Source organism: Vanessa atalanta, chromosome 23 (genome assembly GCF_905147765.1).
Source record: "Vanessa atalanta chromosome 23, ilVanAtal1.2, whole genome shotgun sequence".
In the NCBI taxonomy this organism is placed as follows: Eukaryota; Metazoa; Arthropoda; class Insecta; order Lepidoptera; family Nymphalidae; genus Vanessa; species Vanessa atalanta.
The window spans coordinates 9261879-9283483 of NC_061893.1; the positions used below are offsets into that span (position 1 = coordinate 9261879).

The 21605-nt window shown below is 31.5% G+C and overlaps 2 protein-coding genes across 3 annotated transcripts in view; one reads left to right on the forward strand and one right to left on the reverse strand.

Annotated features, from left to right (window-relative positions):
• Positions 1-21605, reverse strand: part of LOC125073231 (complexin) — a 294844-nt gene that overhangs the window by 76615 nt on the left and 196624 nt on the right. The window lies entirely within an intron of this gene.
• Positions 13684-15714, forward strand: LOC125073230. The gene is made up of 2 exons (XM_047683973.1): positions 13684-13839; positions 14452-15714. The coding sequence occupies exons 1-2, from the start codon at positions 13795-13797 to the stop codon at positions 14995-14997; spliced, it is 591 nt and encodes a 196-aa protein (XP_047539929.1). The 5' UTR covers positions 13684-13794; the 3' UTR covers positions 14998-15714.

Consider the following 21605-nt stretch of genomic DNA (forward strand, 5'->3'; position numbering starts at 1 on the left):
TGTGATTTCCCCTTAATAATTGAGTGTATTTTGCATTTGTTTACCCCAAACTGCATTTGGATGTCTGTCGAGAATGATTGTGTGATGTCAGCTAGTTTTGTAAGTTCGGCATTGTTTTTTGCATATATTTTAATATCGTCCATATAAAGTAGATGTGAAAGGGTATGATGCGAGTCGTTATGTTTTAGTTGAAGTCCCATTTCAGTTTTATTAAGTAACTCTGACAAAGGATTCAGTGCAATACAAAACCATAACGGACTGAGCGAGTCTCCCTGGAAGATACCTCGTTGGATTTTAATTGTTTCAGTAGTAAGTGATGTATTATTTTGTATTAATTTTAGCTTTGTCTGCCAATGAAGCATGGTAACACGTAAAAATGTTATTAAATTAGGGTGAATTTTGTAGCGTTGCAGTATGTAAAGTAACCAACTGTGAGGGACTGAATCGAAAGCTTTTTTGTAATCTATGTACATAGTGTGAATGTTTAATTTTTTTGTGAGTGCTTGTTTCATTACTATTGCGTCTATTGTTAACTGTTCCTTACATCCTTGACTATTTTTCCTGCATCCTTTTTGTTGCTCTGCTAGTATGTTATGGTGATCAATGTGTGTATAAATTAAGTGGCTGATACATCCTGTTATAATTTTGTATATAGTTTGAAGACATGTAATAGGTCGGTAATTAGCTGGATTTTTGGAATCTGCACCTTTCGAGAGCATGTAAGTGATTCCGTGAGATATGAATTTTGGCATAGTGTGTGGTGAATGAATAAATTGATTTATGTGGCTGTGAATGAATGGATGTACGCATGTGAGTTTTTTGTACCAATAATTGTGAATGTTATCAGTCCCAGGTGCTTTCCAATTGTGTGTGCGTTTTATAATTTGAATGAAGATGTCTATGGAAATATTTTCAAAATCCATTGCGGTAATGTGTCCTGAGTCTGCTGATTTTAGGAGCCAGTCGGCATTAGTGTTATGTTGTACTGGGTGTTCCCATATACTTGCCCAAAATTGCTGTAGGTCTTGAGGTGATGGAGTGTTGGAGTTCTGAGTAGTATTGTCTTCATGATTAGTATTCATAGTTCTGTAAAACTGTTTTTCGTTATTTATAAAGGTTAAATTCTGTTGTTTACGTTTTGTGCAATTTAAATATCTTTTTAATCTATTCGAAGCTGCATTCAACTTCTGTTTCAGTGTGTCAAGAAAGTGTTGGGGCTCTGTATTAGGTTCTTCATGCCGTGAATGAGTGAATTGTATTTTATTTTTATTTCATCAACAGTTTTTAGTATTTTGTGACTTCTATTTCCTGCAATGTATTGTGTAAGCCTACCTATTTCTAGCCTATATTTTTCTATTTTATTCTCAATCCTCTTTTGCCATGTAGGTTTCCTATTGCGACTATTTCTTACCGTATACTCTGCTGCAAAAAATCTAGTGCCATTACAGGCAGCTGCTGTATACGCTGCTGAATAGATTATTGTATGGAGTGTGTTGAAATTTTGGTCGTGATTTAAATGTTTCGGTACTACTGTGTTATTTAGGTAATAGACAATTTGAGAAAATTTACGAGATGATTTTTGTTTTTGTATGTATGGTCTTGTCTCTGGGTTTGTGTCACTAAACTGTGCTATCGCATTACTAAACTCTATTTCAATTTTCTGTAGTAGATGGTTTTCAGGATCTATATCTGTAATCAATGTTTGAATTTGTGTTTGTGGTCGTATTTGTGTAAGCGAGTTTGAGGTATCCGTGGCAATTTTTGGCTTGTTATTATCAAAATTTTCTATTGTTATATTTTTTCCCGGAGTCTGAAGTTGAGGGTGTATATTTAATTCAGATAATTTTTGTTCTACTTCTCTTTTTAATCTATGTAACTTATTTATGTTTATTTTATTATTGAATAATAGTCTTCTTTGATCAGCAATTCTCTGTTCTGTAATATGTGACAAATGTGGATGTTTTTCTATAAATAGCTCATGCAATTTTTTCCGGTATGCAGTTTTATTTGTTTCTAACTCAGTTACTATAAAATAACATCTAATAATTTCATCGTTAATTGCGTCTGACCATTTCATTCTACTATTTGTGGGTTTATTTTGCGTTAAAGTCGGTGTCAGATGCATAAGACTGTTTGTTTGATGGGCTTCTGAATGATTGTGAATGATATGTGAATCTGTCTGTATTTGTTGTTTTACTATCGCGTATATCATCAAGTGTACTTTGTGATAGAAGTTTTCTTCTTAAGATTGCCCTTCTTTGATCTCCTAATCGTTGTCGACTGGCCTGCATTTCGGGGAATTTGCAATCGAACTCTTTATGTAGCGACTCTAAATATGAATTCATATGTGTTGTCTCACACTTAGTTATTATAAGGTATGTGCGCCATATGAATTGGTTCATATCATCAGTCCATTTTTTTCGCACACGTGGGAGGTCAGCAGTGGGTACAGGGTTGATGGCGAGTGCCTTCTGCACAACAGCTGTTGACCTTGTTGACCTTAATGAATATAAGGATGATGGCGATGAATTCAGTGAACGGAAAAGGCTATGAGTGGAAGAAGGAGATGGTATGTTAGAGAAAAGTGAGTGCTCTGAGGATGAATTAGATGATGGTGAGGATGATCGTTCGGCTGTAGTCAATTTTTCGAGGGGAACCCGCCTGCTCAGTCCCCCGTCGCCAACGGTTCGCATGCTGTGACATCCAGCGTTAGCTCCAGATGTGCCCCGGCGACCCCCGGGCAGCGGCCGTAAACTATATATCTTATTTCGACTTTCCATTATTTTCTCCATAAGATGGGTTTGGGATCGTTAGTTTAAGTAGGTGTAAATAATTTGTTGGTAAGATGTTAAAACCAAATAACTAGTGCCATGTACCCGTAAGCCCCCCCACCGCGCCAAGGTGATCCCCTGGGGGGGTTATTATTATTATTATTATGTATACATATATTTTAAATTGAAGTCATGTCACACAAATTCTAGTTGTCTTGAGTGCGATCCGACTGACTTTGCAAGTCAATATCACGAACCAGTTGCATAAAAGTATCACTAAATATACACCGATTGACTAATTTCAATGTAAAAAATGTTTTGGCGGGTTGGGGCTAAGAATTACCGGGGTATGTTATGTGTGGATTATTGTATTCTTCGTTGTTTGCGTAAGACCTTGGCCTACTATTACATTTGACAATTTGGTTCGAGTACTATTAATATTCCACTAAAATAGTCGAAATGTTTTATTACAAAGTGTAACTTGTCATATATAAATGGTTATATCCGTGTTGAAAGACGCGTCGTTTGTACGTCACCCGAGCCCCGAGCTCTCCAAGGAACTGTTTTGTCAGCGTTTACATTTTCCATTATTCCATTTAATTTATTTCATATTAAGCTAAGACTTTATTCATAACCATTGCCCATCTGCTCCAGTTGATTGTAAATTAATGTTAGGTAATTATATACTTTCGTTTATATAAACGACAATTATATATACACTTAAAATTAGATTCTACGCATCATTGCATAGTATAAGACAAAGTCGCTTACCTTTGTCTGTGTATGCTTAGATCATTAAAATTACACAACGGATTTTGATGCGGTGTTTTAATAGATAGATTGACTTAAGATGAAGGTAAATTTGTATAATACATGCACAATATAGTAGAGAAACACTGATAATTTTAAAGGTTTCTAAAGTGATGTCGTAAATAAACACATTTTTGCGCTTACATTGCAAACGCTGGCCGAACCCTACGAGATAGATCCAAATAATGTACTACAGTATTGTACACCTTATAAAGGTCTTCAAAAAAGTCCGTGTTGGTATATGTCTATCTCTTAGGGATAACCAACAATAACCATTTTTTGTCCTTTACTTTGTACGTGGAATAATGGCTTATTCTGGAAGCGATTTTAAGCAATATAGCATTAATCAAGTACTTTAAATACATTGTGCACTTCATATAAAATAATAATAATAAGGCCCTTTACAGCATGAAATTGAAATGAATATTTTCGAAGATAATTATTACAGATTTAAAACGCAGGGACATAGCAGTTTGTATTGTGTAATGACTGAAAAACTATGAACGTTGTAAGACATTCTGTAGTATATTTAGTATTAGCATTGCACCCGCGCGAAGCCGGGGCGGGTCGCTAGTAAATTATATAATATAATTATATATTAAAACTCATGAATTTATTTACTCTATAATTTACTTTACTTTTTTTTAGAAAATACTAGCAATTGCTTAGTGGTTAGGATACGTGAATCTTAACGAATTATCGCCATATCTGTTTTTCGCGTAATTTATGGTAAAGGTATATTTTCATATGGCAATCTAATGGTAAGTGGTCACCATTGCCTAGACATTGGCGCCATAAGAAATATCATACGAACTTACTCACCATTCAAACTTGTTGTAGAGTATATGCTTGTGGAATATATGCTGAGTGTGGTACCCACCGAGAAAGGCTTGTACGAATACTTACTCAGCTCGTGCTCGGTGATGAGGGAAATCTTCTTGAAGAAACGTACATGAGACGTCGAATAAAAATATGCCACATTATTACCTAACTCATATTACAAGAAGCAGAATAAAACTCCAATACTTCTTCTCAAAAAAGGAAAGTCCAATTAGTGAGTGGTCTATATACTGGTTTTTATTATTTAATTATAAATAAAAAAAAAATCGTTTCAAAAATTTCATAAATATAATTAAATAAATCTGCGACCGTATGATAAACATATTCCGTCGTATTCAATAAGCAATACACTCCACGGTCCAACCAATTACATGCATTAAACAAAATACCATTACAGAGATCACAAGAGCAATCAGACGTGTCAAATGCACGCTAGGAAATTCCCGCGGCCATTTTGCCCGTTCTATATTATGTGTGAATCGACAAGAGTTTTGTGTGGAAGCGTTCGCGATAATATAATAGGAATATTAAATTGAAGATGTTCTGTGGAATTTTTTATCGGGGTTTAATAAGCTTGGGGTATAATTGTAGCTTTTATATACACTGTATTATATACAGAAAATAGATTTTCGTTTTAAAAAAGAACGTTTGTTTATGTACGCGCGTGACAAGTAGAACTTCTACTTCTTCGGCGTATTTGAACATAGTTAATTGCAAACAAATAATTTAAATTTATTATTACATACCAATAATTTAATTAGTAAGAATAAAATAATAATTGTTATTATTATCAATACATATAATAAAAATGGAGTGTCTGTTTGTAATATTAAAATAACCCATTTTTACTAAATGCCTATGTATGTATACACGATACTCATACCAAAATAATATTTTTTACAATTTTTGTCTGTTTGTTCCGGCTAATCTCTGGAACGGCTGAACCGATTTCGACGGAACTTTCACTGGCAGATAGCGGATGTAATAAGGAGTAGCTTAGGCTACTTTTATTTTAGACTTATACATTGAATAAAAATAAAATCATGCTACAATATCCAAAATAACTTAAATTCAAACAACGCGCACGAAGTCGCGGGCACAGCTAGTGATAAAAATAATTTCTTTTTTTACACCACTACTATAACGCTCACTAGTAAAACATTTAAAATAATATGCTTTACAATTGGAAAATAAAATAAGGTGTGAAGTTATTTATTTCGAGCCTGACATTAATTGGCGGCTTAGCGAGCAACTTCATCATGTAGTTTACCAACATGATTTTGTATTTCGCGCCAAAAACGTTTTAAACATCTTTTTTTATATTAATTGAAGGTGTAATCGTGTTATGCCATTGTCTCACAATCTTTATTGAATGTTTACGTTTTCTCCTACGTGACTAATTAAATTATGTTTCCTTTTCAAAGAAAATATTTCTCTAAAAAACAAGATAAATAAAGATAGTTTCTGTAAACAGATATTATTATAACCTGAGAATTCATTCATTTTCCAGTAAAATTATAATTTAAGCCACGAGTATGTAAGTTCGAATTAGTGAAGATCCATTTTATGTTCACAAAATATAAAAGACCTTTTTACGTAAAACCTAAGACGCTAAGTTAAAAAAAATATTACATATGACCGTGTCCATATAAAATTTAGTTTCATATAAAATTTAGTGTGACGTCACATTGAATACATAGGTATGTTTATATAGCCTCTTGACATCATTTACACTCCTACTTTTGGTTTCTAGTCGGGCAAATGGTTAAGTTTACTGATTTTTCTTCTAAAAATGTAGAAGAATTTAATGATTAATTCGCAATTAGAGTTCTTGTGTATTTTTAATCTGAGGCTGAACCTTGCAACCTCTTTCAGTGTGGACATAAACCGTAACTCAGAAAGGCGGAAAATCCAGCGTCTGTTGGGCGTTGATATCTCGCTCCGGCGGCCAGGCGACATATTGCAGAGCGCATGGGAAGATATATTGACGATAAGTAGAACCCTCGTGTATTATAGCCTACATATCGAGTTTATTGTTAATATAACGAACGTAAATTAATGTTTACGAAGTGAATATGTATGTTTTTCTTAAAGAAACATGAAACCAATTCTACTAACAAAATGTAATTTTGTCTATAAATCTAGAATGATCAATTTAGTATAATCACTCCATTTTTTTTTTAAATGCTCATTTAATGCCTTAACGATTCAGTTACGATTCGAACGAAGTTCGATTGGAATAGATTTGGAATATTTTGTTCAACCTGAACACTTTAGTTCCGCGTATACAGTGGCGAATATAATTTGTTATTTGAATATTCGTGTGATATATTATTAACCTATTCAGAACAGAGTTTCTTGCCGGTTCTTCCCGGTAGAATCTACATTCCGAACTGGTGGTAGCTTTACGTTTCATATAGCAGTGTAAAATGATGATTAAAAGTGTTTGTAAATGTTTTGAGGATTAAGAGTACGTATAGTCATTTCTCTGATCTTTGAGAGTCTAGATATAGTTTTTTTTTATGTTATATAATATTTATATCGTTGGAAAAAAAGAAGGCCTTAAACGCCAATATAGTACTTTTGGGAAATGATATTTAAAGTTATGTTAATAAACCTCATTTCGCAAAATTACCATACTTGGACGAATAATCTATAATAATTTTGTTAAGAAGTAAAATTATTTTGTATATGTATGTATATGTAAGAAATAATCACTTGAACTAATAATCCAATTCTAAAATAGTTTTCAATGGTAGAGAGGTACATTTTTCCTGAATGTAATATAGTAACAAATTTTGGCGATTGTAAACTATAACAGCTGACTCGTAACGATAGAATCGTAAAATTCTTAAGGAAGCCAGAAAAAACAAAACGGATCTTAATAAAAAAAAGCGAGTAAATTGTTTCGTTTACCCGTCAAAACAAACACGGATATATACCGGGATAAGATAACGGTATAAAAATTTATATCCCCAATCCCGAGTGATAAACAGGGCTTATACGGGTATAAGTCACGGTTTGCGATCAGGATATACAGGGTGTTGATATCGGGGAATGTAAATTTCCTTTTACCATTTGTCGCATACGCTCCTAAGTCTAATTCATATTTAAAATATACCTTAAAAGCCTTAAGCCTATGGTGTCTAGTTCAAGTGCAACTACTTAACAGATGTTGCATTCGTCGTTAAAGTCTCGAAAAGTTTTAATATGTAGTGGCCCAGTCGTTGTTAGGTTATTGGTTCATTTGCAAAGTTATCGTGAATGAAATTAGGGTATTCCCCTATTTTATTATATATTTCAAAGAACATTAACATTTCGTTTTGATTGACTGACTTGGTTCATCAAATAGGCACGTGCCAGCCGAACATCCTGGACTTAGGCTCGGTTTCCATCACAAGACACAAATTATTGTAAAAAATCAGCATTGTAAATCTATTTATTTGAAACGAGCAACTTTGCGAGTTTCTTGCTGTTTCTTCTCGCTGGAGGCTGCTTTCCGAAACGGTGGTAGTATTTTAATATTGACGATCCAAAAACGCTTCGTTGTGAAGTTTACTTGAATAAACTTGATTTGGTTTGATTTGAATATCATTCTGAATGAGTCTTTATATGTGTATTTTTGTGATTCCAATATTTATAAAGATAAGAAAATGTAATAATAAAAACCTTCCATTCTGATTACACAATACTGAAATATATACCAGGTTATTTTAAGATTTAGACTTCTGATAGGTCTTCCTTAATCATTTATACTAAAAAATTCATTTCCTTAATTATTTTTTCAAATAGATATTGCTTCTTGCCACGTTTCATGATTGTAGGTCAAACGGTACCCTGTACGTTTTAATTCGCTTTGCTGATGTATGGGAAATACGACTCACGGATTTTATCTTTTGATTACGTAGACTATACTTTTGGTTTTGTCACAACTCTAAGAGACCTCAGTATTTGGTATTAATTTCAACTACATACCTCTTAGCCTTCTTAAGAAAAGGGTCTTGATGGACAGACAAAAGACAAAGGGACGACGAAGTGATCTTATAAGGGTTCCTTTTTTTCTTTAGAGAAGCGGAACCCTAAAAAAAGATATTTTCAAAAACAACTGCTTATTAATATCACGTAAGGACATAAGCGTTGAAAGACTTTCAGCTTTCAGTATTGTGAAATTAGCTTAAAGTTTAAAAAAATATGTTATTTTTTATGTTTTAGTTAATCCTTTCTTTTAGTTTAAAACAATAGACAATCTATATTAATACGAGAGACTTTTTCTGTAATTCCTTACTAAAAAAACTTCGAAATCAATATACACAAATCTTATACCAGAAGATGAAGCGTGTTTAGGGGAAGGTTTCAGTATATAATATTACTATTTAAGGAGCTGCTCTTCGCAGTTTTATCTCGCTTCAAATTTATACTATGACGTGACCAGCGTGAATGTCATGTTCTCCATGTCACCGTCATGTTCCATTCGCGTTAAAATAACAACGCTACGAAAAAAAAATTGAAAAATGAAGCTGTATTTAGTAGGAATTTTATTTAATCTGTAAAAATGTCGTTAAAGAAATTCCTAGTTTACTTTTATTAAAATAAATATCAATTCATCTATACGATTCAAATAAAGAATAAAATAAGAGAAATAAAGTCGATCAAATATGTGCAATTATTTGAACGTAACGACTTCATACCGTCTCGGTATGCCGCCGATACGTCCCTCGCTGCTAGTGATGTGCAAATATCCACAAACTTCATCGATATATAATAGCTATATTAAATTATACTAAAAAAATTCAACTGTTGAGTAAAAATAAGTTATAAGAAAGACTATTATAATTTCAAGTTAACATCAATTTCATACAATTCGCTTAAAATAATGTTTAAGATGTTTTAAATCCTTTTTATGCAATAATATATTTTTATGAGCAAACAATTTAATTAGGATATTTTTAAAATAGAAATAATCTTGAAGTTGCAAAATTCTATTACAAATTTTTAGTAGACTTAGGGGACTAGTTTAAACTTTACTTGCATTTATGTTTGAAATAAAATTTCTTGAAGAATTCTTGTATTGTAATTAAAAAATATAAACCTTGATTTTCTAATATTAATTCGATATATTTATTAACAATCAACGCAACATTTTCTCTTTTTTAAAAATTATTTTGTAACCACAACGCTGTTTTATTGTTGGGTTCTCAAACTATTATTATTTTTTAATGTACTGCTTATTGTTAACCATTTTAAAAATCGGTAGTTTGTTTTTCAACCCGTACTCAATACTATTCGTACTCTATCCACTGAGCTATTCGGACTTATAAGTTATCTTAATAGTCCATTAATTACGTTGAACAACGGAGGCGTTGTTTTGGACAGCTCTGCTAGTTGTAATTCAATTTCGGTTCGTATAACTTTTGAAAGTTTTCACGTATATTAAAACGGAACGCATTCATTATATTTAAAGCTTTCGAATCGATATTTAAGTAAATTATACGATTTAAATCGTTTGTAGTTGGGTAATATAATTGGCGATTCAACCCTAGAACCGGAACAAAAGTACACAGTGGTTGTTACTCTTTTCCATAAATCAAATAGCATAAATATGTTATTATTTATCATGAGAATATTTAACTTTTTAATAACGTTTTGTATATTACCATACAAACATGTAGCAACTAAATAAATTGCATGCGGAGTGAAAAATGTCATTCATTATCAGAGAGTATGCAATAAAATCTTTATTGGATATCCATTACGGCCCATAATCCTTTACATTGCGACCCGATCCGAGACGTGCAGCGATGTCCTACGTAATGCCTCAGACATGATCGAGCGAATGCCTTACGAGCTGAATATATCTCCGAAGAGCTAGCGTACGAAAAATATACTGTATTATAAATTTGTTTATGAAAACTGGATCCAGTTAACGCTGTTATTATTAGAGATCACAATCAGATTAATGTTTAATTTTTGTTTCCTTTTATCTAAAAGTAGTAATTTGTTAAATTAAATATTGACATTTAATCATATTTTTGATATTACAATTAAAAACTCATATTTTTATCGTAATAGTCGCATACCCTAAAGTTCAATTCAATTAATTATTCAATATAATCTAACTTCAGTATTAAATTGTTGGTATTCAGACCCGTTTCGTTTCCTTACTCATTACGTTTACAAATTTGATATAATCAGCATATATTATGCATTCATCGAAAGAGTTATCGACACTCGAAGCACGTCCCTAACCGGGGTGCCTTAAAAGCGTCAGAAATTCCGGACATTTTGATCTGCCTCGCCTCTCCAATATTTGTCGTTGCCACCACACCGCATATTAAGAGAATCACATTCTTCCTCGCATAGACGGTATTGAGCGACGGTCTTTAGAACAATAAAGTGGGAGGCTATAATGGACAGAAGTAGGTTACCCTTCGATTTTAAACGAATGCCTTTTCGACGTTATTTCTGATGACGGCAATTTCGCGCCGAATAGTTCATTGATTTTTATGATGCTTAAGTGCTTTTGTAGATTCGCTTTAGAAATTTCAAATTTTATACGATTCGTGTTGTAATTTCATTTTCGTTTTGCGGGCGAAGGAATTATATATTATTTAAAATATGCGACGTAATAAATAAATATTAAGACATCATTTGTTGTTCGATCGTTGGAAACTTGATTGTATTTACCGCAAATTTTATCCTGGCAGAATTAGTAATTACCTGGAACAGAAAAAATACTTAATTATTATCATTATTAATATTAATAACTACTCGGCGAACTACGAATCAACTTTGATGCTCCACCTCGTGGGTCGTAGCGTTACTGTTCTATTTAGTCTATAGCTCATTTATTGATAAATATTCTCGATAAATGGGCTATCTGATACAAGAATATTATTTCAAATCGTACTGGTCAACAGATACATAGAAGCAGTGGCGTAGCTAGGGGGGTTAGGGCCCCGGAGCATAGAAAAAGAATCGGGCCCTCGCCCCCTCTTTAACGTAAATTGGCATTCAAAATTATAGATAGTACTAAGAATAGGATACAGGATACAGTGAGTTGAACATATCGTTAGTAAATTAAATCCATACTTGATCTCTATTCAAAGCTTAGGTTAGAGGGCCCCCAGAGCTCAGGGGCCCTGGTGCACTGCACCACCTGGCCCTACGATAGCTACGCCACTGCATAGAAGTCAATAGTACAAATATTAGTATAAGTCAATACAAGAACTGTAATCTATACCCAATTCCATTCGAAGAAGGAATAAAGGTAAACAAAGCTTAGACTTAGGTAATATATACGTTTTGCTAATAACTCAGCTATATTGTGCACTATTGACAGTTTACGAATATTATATCTTTATTTACTATACAACAATTAATTAATTTTACTTTCAAGGATCGGATAATAGCTTAATAAACACTCAAGCGTCGTGTTTTTCGCAAATCCAAATAATGAATCCTAGATTATTCACATTCGACTAATGATGTCGCGTCAATTCATACATAAACAGATTTCACGGACGAAGGAGTGTGAGATTTGGCATTGTTAAAGTTAAAATAGATATGATAATAAATGCTTATTGTACGTCATACGAATACTTTATATTAAATAAGATTAAACATTCATTGTTTATGATCGTAATACCAATGAGTCTATATTTGGCAAACTTAAAACTAAACACATTTTTCTCTTATGATTTACCGACCTGCAGTGCGATTCTGTAATTCATTTCGTATCTCACTCGTGAAATGTTGACAAGCGACTACGTGTATGTTATATTTTTTATAATTATTATAGTCATATCATATCACTCATATCACTCGTGTTCCGCGGTAAGTTTCGACTTTTATCTTACCGAAAACTATTACAGTTTTCGCCAACTATAACTTGACAATACGAAGAAAAATTATAACGTTATATAAGTTTTTAGTTCTACGAATGTCAATTCTCATTTTCGATGAGAACGATTTGCGGTCGAAACTCAACAAGTTTGCTATTTATTATTATTGATTTTCTTATCTGAACTTTTACTTGAATAATATTTAGTGCCTAATCTTATTATTGGGCTTAAAATATAAGCCCTTTTGTTAAAATACCGACAACTCCAATAAACGTATTGAAAATCAACAGTAATTTTATTATTAAACTTTTACTAAGTAAATATTTTGTTAATGGGCTATTTTGTGAAACGAAGGGATTAACTAAGTCTATAATAAAACTGATTATATTCTTAGTAACGAGCTCTTTAGCGAAACATCACTGAGTAATAATAGTTCGGTGCTTAGAATTGTTTTATTTACATAATAAGGTTTATTGCAGGTAATAAAAATAAATGCGGGATGCGTTTTTGTATTGTTTTTTTTTTATCTGTACGACTTGGTCTGGCTGTAAGATTTTTGCCTACTTCCTGTAAATCATGTTATCTATCTATCTGTTCTATCTGGTTTTATGAATTTATTTAACCCAATTAAGCGTTAGCTATTTATTTTATAGCTAACACTTAATTGGGTAGTAGCCATATATAATAAAATAGAAATGTCCAAACCTATATCGATTAAGATATTAACAAAAATGGAAAATAGATAAAAAAACGGTAAGATTTCCGTTAAATAAGAATCTTTATCGAGAATTTAATTATATTTATATGAATAATATATCTAAAAGTATTCTTGTTTACTTATCGTTTACTAAATAACGTTTATCTGTGACTTTATTTACTTTATATGGAGTATATATTAAATGTTCCAGCAGTGCACGATATAATACATTAAACGCTAAACATAGCTAAGGTAATGTGATTTATATGATGATGTTATTAATATTTTTAAGAGTATATTATATACTACGTTTCTATATAAAACAAAAAATGCGTGCTATTGAACGAATATTATTTACTGAGTTCTATTAATATTAACTATTCAAAATTTCAAAAGTTTTATTTAATCTACATATAAAAACGAAAAAAAAATTATATTTTGATTCTTGTTGTAAATGTAAAAGTATCGAAACACAAGATAACTTTTTATTCATATTTAAATACCAGATTGCAAACATTTTTTAAAACAATAATAATTTGGTGGGGGTAGATCGTAAATAGTCCACAGTATGCGAATTTGCTCTTTAACTTCTTTGCTCACCTTAACTTAATAGATGTCATATTTGCTTGTATATAATTGACAGGTAAGTAAATAACATTTGTTCGTAATTAGTTAAAAGAAAGGGTAATTAGTATATTTGTTGTATTTCGTTCGATTCGTGAAGGAGATCGGTTGTCAAAAATATTATGTGATATTAATATAATGTCTTCTTAAGTCTAAGATTTTATTTAACGTGACGTCAGTTCTTTTAATAAGTTATACGTGTATATACAAAATGGACAAAGATATGTATTATTATTCAGACGCGATATTTCAACTGGTAAGTTGGCTTTATATCAAATCTAATTCTTACTACAATTATTGTGATAACATTTCAAACGGTTAAATCATTGTTAACCATTGAGTATCCATAGTAAGTAATATTGTCATATTGTTTTGAATATTTAAACTGATTTACTGTCAAATCTTACTGATATTTTTACGGTGTTTTTGATAAGCTCTAAAGCCTTTATTAATTTTTGCTTATATGTCAACATTACTCCTTTGATGTAGATTAATTTACATAATATTTTATTCGACAAATATATGATCACTATGTGGTAGGGCTATGTGAAAGCTCGTCTAGGTAGGTACCAGCCATAGGTAGATACCCATCTCATATTCTATCGCTAAACATAATAATCCAGTATTGTCTGTTATGGTATGAAGGATGAGTGAGTCAGTGTAATTAAAGGTCCTACATTTACATATATTTCATCTTAGTTTCTAAGGTTGGTGGAGCGTTGGCGGTGTAAAATTAATAATTCTCATATATATTAGCTTATTCATCCTCCGTTTACCTATTTTATAAAACAGATAAAAAATAACAAATGAACGTACACATGCACTAACGTAATATTATCTAATATAACCAATTTTATTATATTTCCAGGAGATAAATCTTCATAACGTCAGAAAAGAATTGATATCAATGCTCGATTACTTCGAACAAGCAGACTGCTTGGAGTGTTATCAACTAAAATGCAAATGCATAAATGAAACCAAATCTGAAAGCGGAAAAAGCGATGCAATTTTAATTGATTCCATCGATAAGGAAGAAACAAAAGCGCCTCCAGCTGCTTCGTTACCAAAACCGAAATTCGATGTACCGAGCGACGAAGAGAGTCCCGGGCCTTCGACACCAGAGAAAGTAACACAAGATATAGAAGCTTGGATTGATGCGTCGAAGAAGGTCGAAGATGGTGAAGAACACGTGATCGTTAAAGAGACACCTCTACTCTCCTTAACCGAAAATCTCCTTCTAGTCGATAAGCAGAAGAAACCACAAGTGGCAATCAATTACGTCAGCAACGGAAGTGTGGTCGAGGCATTTTTCAAATATTTCAAAGTACCATCGAACACCGCTGTGACTTACGTGTCTGCGAAGTTAGCAGCGGCTTGCAGCAACTCCGTTAAACAAAATTACACGTACTTTTAATGTAGCCGCTAGGAGCGGTCCCTCACTCTCGTTTGTCTGTTATGTAATAGTTTAGAATCGAGCATATAATAAGTGAGTGAGAAAACCCGAGCATTACAGCGTAACCTGTAATGTTACATTTTTACATTACATTACATTACAGGCTCGTCAGTACGTCAGACAGAACTGTAACGTAATGCTCAAGATCGATTATAGATTGTTACAGAACAGACAGCTTGAGGGACCGCACTAATCATCAATGAACTATTCGATTTTTTAATATCCTTTAATTTTAAGTATTTTAATAATTAATTTTTAATTTAATTAAAAGCAATCAGAATTATCAATATTATACGTATATGCAACGAATATTTGCAGACAGATATGTTATTTTTAAGTACTACAAATGTAGTGATCAATTGTAACAATTATTTTACTAATGCTATTTATAATACATCAATAAATCTTGACTTTGGTTAGTAACATTTTGAGTTATTTAATTGACTCAAAAATCTTCGATACGTAACGAAGTATTGTTACTGTTTAAGAGGACTTTTTTTAATGAATTTGACTAACATTTCTGCGATAAATATTATAAAGGGAAAGAGAAAATGTAAATTCAAATATATTTATTGCAATATTGAGAAGTAACGAATTCAATTAAGTATAGTTTAAGTCGATACAGTACTGTTTTACTTTCAAAGTAAAAGTTTAATACTTATAAATATACAAATATACGATTTGATACATATGTGTGGTTTGATTTCTCAATTTATACATACATATATTTGTTAAGGTGATTTTTAGTCCAACGTGTAAATTTGTGAAATTGTATTTTTGACATGTGTCACACCTACAAAATGAACACATTCCAATTTTTTTTATTTGACACGAGGTCCAAAAAAGTTCGTGTATGTATGTGAGTGTCTCTATTTCACCGTTACATTGAAATGCATTAACTTAAAATGGTTAACGTGTCCAGTAGTTTTAATATAACCTATTGCCTGACTATAAACATAGGTTACCTTAATAGGTCTGGTCTACAAATCTTGACTCTGGATTTGAAATCAGTTCCATTGAATTAACCGTTTGAATTTTGATTTTGATGAACATTCAATGTATTAAATTTACACATAAAAATACACGAATCATTACAATTTTTCAAATTATCGACCAAATAAAAGTATATCATCGCATGGTTTCTTGCAAATGTTAACTGACATGCAAGTCATCATTCGCCGTTACCGTATCGATTGTATTCGTTTTCTACCAGATCACGTTGGTTATTAGATCTCGTTCAGCCGTATACATCTGATAATCAGAAAAACTCGTTTGGTAATCAATGGAAATACCGATAGAAAATATTACTATCGTCACTCATTCTCAACTCGAAGTGCAACACGTAATGTTTCTTTTCATCGCTGATTATACCATACACGCTGACAGTTGAATCACGTAAAAATAGATAAATCAAAGTAAAAGGTATTCAATGTAAAGAAAGTGAATGTTTAGTGTAAAAGAATATGCCGGACTCACATTCGAGTTCTCTAGGTCTAATTTCCCTGTGTGGCGGGCGAGCCCTCGTGCAATCTATGTCCGCATTAAAACAACGACATCTTGATGTGAAAATTGCGTGTCAATCGAATTACTATTTCTATTGTAATTTCGAACGAAAAAATCACATCACATTACATGTTAACTGTGTTTCACAACAACGTAATACGAAGTTTCGAATTTTGTAATGTTAAAAAATACTTTAAGATATTCATGTACGAGCACGTTCGAAAAGGTTTTATATAATAAAACTTCTTGGAAATGTAATGACAATTAACAGGCCATGTTATAAAAAAATTTTTTGATCGTTCTTTTCAGTACGTATCAACGTATCATACTTTTTGTATTCAGAGACCGGATGGTAGATTTTTAACAATCAATACGTGGTTATACTTCTATAAGTCACTTGTCTGATTATGTACATTACCTATCATTAAGGCATAAATGTAACTATGAATATTTACAAAACGGGCGTGGAATGATAGGTGTCTTTTATCCCAGAGTACTGGCTGAATGGAACACTGCCTTTAACTCCTTTTAGTTAGTTTAGTTCCAGTATAATATATAACATAAATTATACTTATTACAAATTCAATATGTTTGGTAGCGATACTTTATCCGTACATTATAAAATTTTAAATATATAAACAGACAAATATAAAATAATTCCTACAATGATTATATAATGCTCGTAGATATATATCATAGTATTATTTTGGTGACCCAGTGGTTAGAGCGTCTGAGTCGATAATTGCAGATTGAATCAAAATCTGTACAAATTTATTTATAATTATTATTATTTATTTCTGAAACGATCTGCAATTGATCGTTTCATTTCCTAAGTGCGTTATCATCCGCAAATTCGGTAATTTTATTGAATAATCCTTAGCACGCAAATGTTCTTGTTTATTTGCAATAACAATTTTGTTACAAAGCCTGTTTAGTTATGTCGTTTAGGTTAGATTAGATAGTCGGTTTCTCAGTTATAGTCCCCAATCATATATTAGTTATAAGGCGATGATCTTTAAAAACAGACGGTATATTTTTATAAGTGAATATATTAAAAAAATTCAAACTACCTACTCTTATTTATATTTTAGTAACAATAGTTTTTAATCTCATAATAATAAAGCATAGAATAGCGTAACAATTTAAAAGAATAAGGTCGTTTAAATATTAACCGTTTTCAACGAAACAAAATGAAAAGAAGTGTTAAACAATAAAACTTTCTTTGAGTATTTAAAATTCGGGTAAAGACGATCTTTTTGAGGATAAAAGTATTTCAAAGTGTTGTAGAATTGTGGATTGTTTCAAAGTATTTATAATTTTACCGGACAATGAGATAGAATTTTTTAAATAATACTTTGTTGTAATAAATTTCGTTAAGTTTCATAAGACCGTTTTTTTAACATAGGTATATTAGTATAGACTGAATAATAACCGAAATGGCTATTTTTTTTAAATATGTATGTGCTTATATGATATATATTTTTTAACTAAGCCGATTGGCAATTTTATAATCTGATGTTAAGTCTCCACCACGGCCCATGGACATTGGTGCTGTATGAAATTTTAAGCACTCCTTTCATCGCCAATATGTCCTTAACCATGAAAATTAAATTAAAATTGTAGTAATTGTATCAAGTTTAAAACAATATCTTATTACAAATATATTATAAGCTTATTTAAATTAATTTAATTTATTTATTAATAGTCAATATATATTTAATTAACGAGATATTTTAGATCTATAATAATATCATACAGCTTTAAAATATTAATTATCCACAGATTAGTGATTTTGCTATGAATAATGCATATACAATGCTCATTAAAATATTTATACAATTCGTCCATTGAATGACTTGGCTGTATGATCACAGACCATTGGACATCCCGAGTAGAATGAGAGACAACAAAATGGCGGCCTGACACTAGTGACAGTTGACAGTTGGCACTCGGCATTCAGTCGTGTGGCTGTGGGCCTGCTGTTGTTGTTGTATTTAAAATCCAATCTACATCTAATACATTGTTTGTAATTATAACAATAATAATGTCGACTGTATCGACACCGATAAATTCACTAAGCAGAGATAATTTAATAGTGTTAATAAGAAATAATGTTTTGAACAATTCCATCGAGTTTGCTTCGGATTGCGACGCGGTAAGTTTTTTTTATACAGACACTTTGTTAACTGTGTATGCAGCTAAGCTATGCAGGATATAGGATTACTTAGAAATGCTTTTATATATAATTGAATAACGTACGTTTGAGAAGCTGTTGATAGGGACTGTTATGCATTTTTCATTCTTAATATAAAATACGTACATAAAATAGATAATTGATGTTTACGATTTAATAATTTATTAAGTATATATTGTTTATACGTGTAATATAATATATTACATGTATAAAACATTTGAAAGTTGCGAATGCTTAAATTATATGAGTAATTATATTATCCTCTAGTTTAACGATTAATTTTATATTTAAGTTAAAATGTTGGACTTTTAAACTAAAGTAGGTACCATTTTATTGTAGAATTTAGTGAATAAGAGTTACTTAGCTGTTGATTATGTACGTTAGAAGAATGCCTGATTATTTATGTTCTTAAAATAATTCATTTTACTTTTTGATTAAAATTGTCTTGTAATTTAGTAGTCATTATTTTTACTTGCTACTCACAGATATAACATAGTATGCTAACCTATTTAAAAATATGCACACGTCAATTAAGTAATTTAACTATCCGTAAGAAAAACGAATCGTTTTGTTGGATATAATTACTGAGATGTTTTTTTTTTGTTTAAAAGCGTCAGATTAAACTTTGTAAGTGCTGATTGCAATTTGTTGTATTACGGTAAAGCAAATCGTAGTCAGGGAACCAGGGGACTAATTTAATTTAAAGTGGGAAGAAAGATTGACAAATAGACCAGCTGACGATAACTGGTATTCACTTCTCATTGACAATGTAAGAGATGTTAATAATCCGTCGTCAATTCCTCGTTAACCACAAGCTAAGATGTTATGTCTGTAGTTTTACTGACAATATTTGATGTTAATATTAATAATACACTTCATTGCACACCAAGACAAAATAGTTACAATAAATAAATAACAAGTAAAATACGACAAATATGGCATCGTTATAGCTAAAGAGCGATGTCTTCCAGGCAACCTCAGGACAGAGGAAATAGTCTCGTGATCGTATACGTGCTCCGACTGTCAACAACGATCGGTACTTATTATTCTTTAAGTAGCTATTATCAGGAAGATATTATAGAATAAATGATTTTTTTTAAATATCGAATTATTATTTTAATAACCCATGAACACTGAACAGTTCTTACGAAATTGTTCCGTTAGATGTCGGATGTCAGTTGGGTTCACCTTTGAGTCAGAATACGAGCTATCTTTAAAAACACAGCTATTGTTATGATAATTAAAACTCCGTTATCACTAGAGTTATATTACAAATAGATTTAAAATAGTACTGTTTGCTCATTGGGCGAAATTTGACCAACATCAGTATTTATTTATTTTCTAACAAAAGATGAGTCCATTGAGCAAGAAAGTTTTATAATGTAAAAGGAGCACATGCTCCTTCAATTATAGGAGACCACATCTAGCATTAAATATTAACGAAACTGAAATAAAAAAGGTACATAGTGGTACTTAATAAATTAACATTAACAGTATTGAAAATTTTAGGAAAACATACATGTTTGCATGTTTCTAACGCTTTATGGAGAGCAGGAAAGCCAGCCAATAAATACCAAACAGACGAAAGTCGGTTGCAATACTGGAAGAAATAGTACCATTTCAAATGTTTGGAAATCTCTTTAAAGATATATTTAAAATATCATTTTTATTTTAATAAATATCTTATATAAACTAAAGCTTGTTTCTATTTGTATGCCATGTATCGCCGTTCGTTCGATCGAGTTGAAAATGCACAGTTGTTAATATTTACACTTGAAGGTTTCTGATATTACTTATATATTGAACATGGCGATGAGAGGCTAAGCATTGCAGAGGATGCGCACCGCAAGGCTCATGCCTTATAATAAAGAAACGTCAACTTTTTTTTTTTAAAGTCATACTGGGTGATAACAACTTCAGTTTCGACTGCTGATGAAATATTCGATTTAAAATTTCTTTATTTAATATAACACTAACATAACAAAACAACGATACATTCGAAAATGAACATACCTTTGACAAGAACCGGTGAAAGAAACTCACCGCTTTCCGGTTTCCGATAATTCAAACGAATATTCAATTGATAATAAAAAAATGTTTTTTTTTTTTAAATAATCATAATTCTAATAAAATAACCCTGAACGCTCAATCTAGGATAACTTGTGACATGAGGGTGTATTATTCCATAAACTAAGTGGATACATTTTTGGTTCATCTAAATACTAATAATAATAAAGTCATAATATTCGTCAGAAATGTCAAGAATTCAAGTAATATTTTTATTTGTTATATATTAATACATAAAGTGTTACTTTTAGAACAGTAATTATATAAAAAAAAGTAGAATCTAGAATAAAATCGAGCCGAGAGTCGATCTTATAGGAGACATCCTTAGGATGGTCGTAATTTGGAACCCGACACAGCTCAAATTTCAAAACGGAGTCTAGTATTCGCCGCTACCCGGCGTAAAGGAAAATGCTTCGAGGGGCGTAAATTAAGTTATACATTTTCTTATACTAGGTAGGCCACTTGATTGCAATTGGATACAACCACTCAGACAAATAGACGCTGTAAGAAATGTTAGCCATTCCTTGCATCACCAATGTTCTACCAACCTTGGCAACTAAAAATTTAAATATGGTTATGCTCAAACCAATAATAATAAAAAATAATATCACTCAACGACGCAAACTAAGTTGGCCGAATTGAAGTTGGCTCTCCGAATATATCGTTAATAATGGTCGATAGTGCTTATAGATGTGCTGCTTTAGATTCTTCCCAGGGATGTAGAGGAAAAACCGAGTTTCATCTTTATTAATTAATCTCAGTAACTTTATTTATATAATATATTTTTAAAATTACATAAAATTAC

What these genes read in the sequence shown, in the direction of transcription:
- LOC125073230 (XM_047683973.1), top strand. Translation starts at nt 13,795, where the DNA reads ATGGACAAAGATATGTATTATTATTCAGACGCGATATTTCAACTG. An exon ending in CAGACGCGATATTTCAACTG is followed by an intron (nt 13,840 to 14,451) that starts GTAAGTTGGCTT and finishes TTATATTTCCAG; the next exon opens with GAGATAAATCTTCATAACGT.